At 43.3% G+C, this 7,946-nt stretch overlaps 1 protein-coding gene across 1 annotated transcript; it reads right to left on the reverse strand.

Moving 5' to 3' along the window:
* Positions 1-999: 999 nt before the first annotated feature.
* Positions 1,000-7,693, reverse strand: prss35 (serine protease 35). The gene is made up of 2 exons (XM_080897005.1): positions 7,492-7,693; positions 1,000-2,590 (listed from the first exon to the last, which is right to left on the reverse strand). Exon 2 carries the CDS (start codon positions 2,569-2,571, stop codon positions 1,318-1,320), a length of 1,254 nt encoding a protein of 417 aa, XP_080753131.1. The 5' UTR covers positions 2,572-2,590; positions 7,492-7,693; the 3' UTR covers positions 1,000-1,317.
* Positions 7,694-7,946: the final 253 nt, after the last annotated feature.

The following is a 7,946-nucleotide window of genomic DNA, read 5'->3' on the forward strand; positions in this document are numbered from 1 at the left end:
GATTTTACATTATACTTGGTTAAATATGTCATCACTAGCTGCGGGTTTCAAAGCCGGCGGTGTTGTTTAATGGTTTAGATATTTTATAGATCGCTGTGGTTGAATGTACGTAATTGAAAACACACATATACACACAGGTAGTAAACTTGATTTAATGTTTGGTAGTTTTCAATCTGCATCTTTAATGTCAGGTATTTGGTCTTCAAAAGGATACTCATGAACTTTTTGAATATAAGCAACATGAAAATCTAAAAAAAAAAAATCCCCCCCCCCAAGAAATCCACATTTAAAACCTTCCATTACACAACAATATTATAGCATTATAGCAAATCCAATATCCTTTAGATTTGGAAAAATATATGCAGCTCAAGTAAATTGTTGGATTGTTCGGATCCATCTTAATGCAACCCAAATCTGTAGCCTCACATTAAATATATAGTTACAGTATGTGGCTAACAAAACATCTTTTAAAAGCCTTCTACTTTTTCATAAATTAGCACCACATCTTCTGGATAAGCACCAACACAGTTATGTTCACAATAATGAAACCACATTTCACTGTGTTGCAAGAACAGAGAAAAAGATTGCAAGACTCACAGAGAAAAAAAAACTATTTTCTATAAGGACCCTTTCTCTATTTAGACAGACGATTTGTCTTCAAAAGGTAGTTTGAAAAAACAAAACAAAAAAACAAGATAGATACACACAGTGGAACATGTTCAATTAAAAATGTTTATAAAAAAGTTATTTCCATATCTCCATATAGTTCAATTGCGAAACAAGAGTTACAATAATTTTTCCTGGGTCTTTTGTCAAACTTGATGCGCACTAGTGGAGAAGACTTGTAGTGCAGTCTTTTCATACAGGGAATAAATGTACCAGGGATAATATAATATACACACTTTTCAACCTTCCAAAGAGGTCATATCTTTAAAAAAAAAAGGTCAAATTAGAAACAGCAGATCAGAATGATCTGAAAAATACATATAATATATATGATTTTTCTCAGTTGTTTTTTTTTCTTTTTAGCAAATAAATTAGAAAAGCTGAAGAGCCACAGTTCTGATGCGCTGACGAGTTTCTCTTGTCAACACAGAGTCTGAATGGCTGTGTGTGTGTGTGTGTGTGTGTGTGTGTGTGTGTGTGTGTGTGTGTGTGTGTGTGTGTGTGTGTGTGTGTGTGTGTGTGTGTGTGTGTGTGGACCAGTGTAGCAGGAGCCACTGGGAGGCACAGGAGGTCACAGGAAGGCAGTTGTTGGGCCCCTGATTGATGATTAAAAACGAGGAGTGTGTAGAGGTTGGGGGGATCCTGTGTTTTTTAGGCTACCTGGCACGCGCTTGAGTCCCCATGGACCCAGTTGCAGATCTGAGCATATTTCAGGGGTGTTATCCTCACTGCCACGTTGTAATCCTGCTGCGTCCCGTCCCCATTAACATCCACCCACTGGTGACCGGAGAAGACTCCAATGATCTTTCTCTTCCACTTCTTCTTGCCTGGTTCTTTGAGGCGGATGTAGACCCCAGAGCCACTGGAGCCAGGTTTGGCATCGCAGTATTGGTACAACAAATCACTGGATTCCTCAGACACGGAGCAGAACCGGTACACCAAGTTACCAGGTCGGTCATCATCGAAGCCGGAGAAGTGGATCCTCCCAGCAGGAAGCTTCTTGACTGAGGAGATCACACCCAGATCCATGTGCTTGACTTTTGAGGATTTCTTCAGCTCCAGAACAGCATAGTCGTAATCCGCAGCCAGTCCACCTGACACGCCTTTGAACCAACCCTTAGGAACCTGGGTCTTTTTGACTCTTGTCCACCTAAATGATGGTTTCTCAGATTCCACGCTTCGCCTATTCCGGTTCTTCCTACTTTTCCCTTTTCCCCTCCCTTTACCGCCATTCTCATCCTTTTCCTGTCCGTCTTCTTGAGCTGTGTCTCCCTTTCTTCTTCTACCTTTTCGTCGTCCTCCTCTCTCTCTGCCTCCTTTCCCTCGCCTGGATTTCTCCTTCAGAATCCCGACACGTAGTTTCTGCACTCCATCTAGATAATCCTTTCCATCATGGATGCAGTGGGCAGCAGTCAGCACATGTTTAGGGGATACCAGAACCCCAGAACAGCCTGTGGACACCTTCACAGAGGTGGAAAACGGATATTTGGTAGAGAACTGCTTATCAGCGATGGTGAAGCGGGTATCTGTGCCATACACCTCTCGTTTGTGGCGAGAGCTAGACGAGGCATTTCTGGACCATGCAGTCATCTCGTTGAGACCCTGCACAGAAATGGAAGTAAACGTGCGTGTGCCATTTTCGTAGACTGTCTCGTAAGACAAGAACTGCTCCAAGTCTTCCAGGGAAGGTGAAGGAAGGCGACGCTGGCACTCGATCCCACAAGTCCCACTTAGCTCTGGCTGTGGATGAGCTGAGAAGCTTGGGCTGCTGAGAGGCACAGTACGTCTTTTCCTCACCAGAGGAACTTTCCACTGCGGCCAGGTGTACTCATCATCTACAGCAGCTACAGCCACCACAGCCAGCACTGTCACTGCTGTCAGGACACAGAAGGGTATGTGGCCCATTGTTAAGTTGGGCCTGGCTCTGAAAAATAAGAACATATGAGGGAATTATTATTATTATTCTTATTATTATTATACTTTCTTTAGCCACACATGATACTAATTGTAGCATTGATGGTTGCTCACTCCACTCTTAAAACTCTATGCTAAAATAGCTCAACATCAGTACATCATTTGCCATATATTTATGGCATAAATATATTTATGGCATAGAGGATATATCCTACTGACTTTGATGACATCCTGCCTTTTCCTTTGTCACCTGCTAGCATTACCACAAGCGTGAACTGTTGGATGGATTCCCATAAATCTTGCCCATTTAATCCTTCGCTAACATCAAAACACCAAAAGAACAATTGCCATAAAACTCTCTGCACATATTCGTGGTCCCAACAGGATGTACACTGCTGACTATGGTGACTCTCTTAGTTTTTCTCTAGCAGACACTCACACCATCGTGAGGGTGACACTTAGCCTCCTAGGACCTGGCGTCCACATATGTGGACATTACATTTTGGGTCATTTAGACCAAAATACTAAATCTTGCTCAACAAGGGCCTGATATCCACTTACGAGGACATTATATTGCAACTGTTCTATCGAAATTTCAAATGAATATCCTCATATGTGGCTCTCATTTTTCTCAGAAACAAAAATTAGACCAAAAAAAATCTGGTAATTCTTTGTTTTTATATTCATCAGGTCCCAATCAGCCCAAATATCAAAGGGAAATTAAAAAATGCATGCCATGTAAGAGTTCGGGTCTTAGGAGGTTAAGGTTGGTGTAATCTTTAGTCATCTGTGTTCCCCAGAGGGTGAACCATAAAGATTCTTGCAATGACAAGCTTTTCATGTGGGACCACAAATTTGTCAACATTTCCCCCTTTTCCTGAAATACACTCAACAAAAATATAAACGCAACACCTTTGTTACTGCTCCCATTCCCCATGGGATGGACGTAGAGACCTAAAATTCATTCCAGATACACAATATAACCATCCCTCCCAAACAGTGGTCACAAATCAGTCCAAATGTGTGGTAGTGGGCACATCTGCCATATTGAGATAATCCATCCCACCTCACAGGTGTGCCACATCAGGATGCTGATCTGACATCATGAGTAGTGCACAGGTGTACCTCAGACTGCCCACAACAAAAGGCCACCCTGGAATGTGCAGTTTCTTGCGCTATTGGGGGTCTGGGGACCCAGAACCGGTCAGTATCTGGTGTGACCACCATTTGCCTCATGCAGTGCAACACATCATCGCATGGAGTCTATCAGATTGTCAATTGTGGCCTGTGGAATGTTGGTCCACTCCACTTCAATGGCTGTGCGAGGTTGTTGGATATTCGTGGGAACTGGTACACGCTGTCGTATACGCCGGTCAAGCACATCCCGAACATGCTCAATGGGTGACATGTCCGGTGAGTATGCTGGCCATGCAAGAACTGGGACATTCTCAGCTGCCATCTGCCCTGAACAATGTGAACCATGATTCATCCGTGAAGCGCACACCTCTCCAACGTGCCAGACGCCATCGAATGTGAGCATTTGCCCACACAAGTCTGTTACGGCGACGAGCTGGAGTCAGGTCAAGACCCCGATGAGGACGACGGGCATGCAGTTGAGCGTCCCTGAGATGGTTTCTGACAGTTTGTGCAGAAATTGTTTGGTTGTGCAAACCAATTGTTCCAGCAGCTGTCTGGGTGGCTGGTCTCAGACGATCTTGGAGGTGAACCTGCTGGATGTGGAGGTCCTGGGCTGGTGTGGTTACACGAGGTCTGCGGTTGTGAGGCCGGTTGGATGTGCTGCCATATTCTCTGAAACGCCTGTGGAGACGGCTTATGGTTGAGAAATGAACATTCAATGCACGGGCGACAGATCTGGTTGACATTCCTGCTGTCAGCATGCCAATTGCACGCTCCCTCATTGCTTGTGGCATCTGTGGCATTTTGCTGTGAGACAAAACTGCACATTCCAGGGTGGCCTTTTGTTGTGGGCAGTCTGAGGTACACCTGTGCACTACTCATGATGTCAGATCAGCATCCTGATGTGGCACACCTGTGAGGTGGGATGGATTATCTCAATATGGCAGATGTGCCCACTACCACACATTTGGACTGATTTGTGACCACTGTTTGGGAGGGATGGTTATATTGTGTATCTGGAATGAATTTTAGGTCTCTACGTCCATCCCATGGGGAATGGGAGCAGTAACAAAGGTGTTGCGTTTATATTTTTGTTGAGTGTATATAAACATTCACGACATGGACACGCTAAAAAAAAAAAAAGAGACCATTAGTCATCCTGATATGACAAATCATAATAATCCTCTAGCTGTAGCCAACAGGTTGTTCCTCTGAGAACTATTGGACAGAATGAATTTTGGTTGGTTCAGACTAAAACACCTCAATATCATGAGATCATTTGCCATGCAATTTTTTTACATGCCATTGTAGTGCATGGAGGACATATTCCACTGACTAGCGATTCCCTGCTAGTCGTCCTGAGCTTCAACTTAAGAAGGCTGAAACCTATTGGATGGTTTCCCATAAATATTAGTGCAGAGATCCATGGTTCCCAGATGCTTAACCATAATGACACTGGCAATGCCTTGGCTTTTCATGTAGGACTACAAACTGTCAAAATTTCCCATTTATTAATTGTAATATCTAAACATCCACAACATGAATTAGCATAACAATTTAAAGTTGGTGGTTCCCCAAATTATGAACCACAATAACTTTGGTCACCCCAAGGTTCATGTTTGTGGTTTTGAAGTGAAATGTCTCAACACTTTTTGTACTGTTTGCCAGGGATTTTTTTCCCCAGACACTAATAATTAAGTATGTTCAGAATATAGGAACACTCTGATTTCCCTGGAATGAAAAGGTCCAATGTTAAGACCCCTGGATCACAATATGCACAGTCCCAATACAGCCACAGGGAGGCAATATAGCCCAAAACATTAGAGATGTCCAACAGACTTGCAGTTCTGCAGCACTACAGTTGGCTGTACAGCAGTGTGACAGCACATCACACTTATGTATTTAAATGCTTGCCAAAAATGGTTGCAAATTGGTGCAGTTTTATTTTTATTAGAAGCACTCAGTTTAAAGTAGTCTTGTGCTCCTCAGACATGTCTCTGGAGCTGTTACATTAGCTGTGTGGTTGAAAGATTTATATCCTCTGAATCTTGCTGGAGGCTGCGGGGAGAGAAAAGGATAAGATGAACCCTGATCCTCCGAATGGGCTGAGACATTGGCTTGGAGGTTCGCCACAATGGTTAACCTTCTCTTTCTGTAATGACAGTATCTGGTTTCCTTAGCTGCACTCGACTCTTTGCATGCACACGAATGACATCAAACACTGAGACTGTGCAGTCTGCACACAGCCTGCTGGCTCGTGCTTCTACTGTACGACTGTGACGTTGCCAACAGCCCTGATAAACCTAAAAAGAAAATTACAATTTGTGTGCGTTTTAATAGATTCAGCAGACCGTCACTTCACTGCAGAGCAGTTTCGTCAGCGTGGCTGTGGCGATGAAGTCACACGTATGCAAGGAGAGAGAATGATTTGGCACAAAAGTGCAAATCCAAAAGTTAATTTTAAACAGAAGTCAGGGGTGAAAATATACAGGGTTGAAACTGAGTATGACAGACCAGCTGGAACACAAACCTTTAAGATGGGGCAAGGGAGGTGGGGGGTTCCAAAGACACACTGCCTTTCAATTAGATGCTGATGTGTTGTGAAAAAGGCATGCTGCCTGGTTTGGTACAGTTCCCAGGAGACTCAGCTGAGACAGAGAACCTCACTGGTCAAGGAGTCAACCCTCCAGCTGATAAACTTGTCATTAAGCACACTGTCCTTCAAGTAAGTATAACTGTAGTTGGGACTTTTTGGCTTCAGCTTACCATAAATCTTCTAATAAAACTTACCCATTGGCCATCATTTAGCCACCCTACAACAGACAGCAATAAACTACAAGCCCACAAGAGCTGTAAAACTCTCTCAATAAATGAGAAGACAAAAATGACGTTTAGTTTTGTGTTTAACTTCACACTCTTGCTGCCAGACTCAGACACAAACACACAATCTAGGAGAAAGCCTGCAATTATTCGACAGAGAGTGGAAACTGATATGCTGCCATGGTGGCTCTCGGTCTTAGCAGAAGGCCCTCATTTCAGGCTGTGCCCTCTTCCTCCCTCCATGGAAGAAGTCACAGGAAAGTATCGGGGGCGCCCGGGAGATAAACGTCACCAAGGGGTGGCGCTGTGGCACAATGGTGTATAATGAAATCAGTAAGCGTTAGCATTCACTGAAGCCTTTTTTCTTAATATTAGATCCACTTCTGTCAGTCAGGTGGTAAAGAGATAAAAGATTCAGAAATCTGACAAAAATCTGACATTTTTACTTTGATTAAAAAAATCAAAGTAAAAATGTGAGGCGTGTGTTTTCATTGGCAACACTAAAATGTAAATAAATCTACAATTAAATCCCATATTTAGCACATATTCAGTAATTCCACATCTGCATCACCTGTACGTGGAGAGTAAATTGACAACGTGTCTATTTAAGAATGCACTGAAAGTATTTCAGTGTGCCCTAAGGGAATAACATCGCACAACAATAGTAATTATACTCAAAATTACTGAAGCCCGTGTGTGTGTTTGTGTTTGCACTCTAATCCAATTAAATCAACTTTTAAAACATTAACAGGTCGGAGTAAAACGAAAAGAAAATCTATTAAAAATGTAAATAAGTTTTAAAGAAAGAAAGAAAGAAAGAAAGAAAGAAAGAAAGAAAGAAAGAAAGAAAGAAAGAAAGAAAGAAAGAAAGAGACTGAATAAAGTCAGTCATTCCCCGCGTTCCCCATCGGGACACAATAATAATGGGTAAGTGTGCACAATAGCGCTTCCTACCTGCTCGCATTCGATTGATGGATCTGCCAAATCCGCAACGTTATTGTTTGTTTTCCCAGGACCTACACAAATGAACTGGAAAACAAACGGGACTTCACTGCATCCCAGACCTTCTGCTATCAGCAGGGCGATGGCTGCCTTCTCCTCATTGCTCCTTCAAAGAGGCTGAGAGACAAGTCGCTCCGCTCACACTGCACTTGATGCTGAGGAGGGAGGGAGGGAAGGAGGTAGGAAGGGAGGACTGAGGAGGGAGGAAGGGAGGCAAGGGGGGAAAATGTGAAAGGGACTTCTTTTTTTTTCACTTGTGACAAAAGCTGTTCACATATGGGTGGGACCAGACCTTGCGATCTAACTAAAAGGCTGAATCGGGAGTGTCAGTGGTCTATTCACCAGCAAACCCGGTCTGCGTGGAGGAGGTGGAGGAGGGGAAAAATAAAAATGAAACGCACCTCAGT

This window comes from Rhamphochromis sp. 'chilingali' (genome assembly GCF_963969265.1).
Source record: "Rhamphochromis sp. 'chilingali' genome assembly, chromosome: 11".
Classification (NCBI taxonomy): Eukaryota; Metazoa; Chordata; class Actinopteri; order Cichliformes; family Cichlidae; genus Rhamphochromis; species Rhamphochromis sp. 'chilingali'.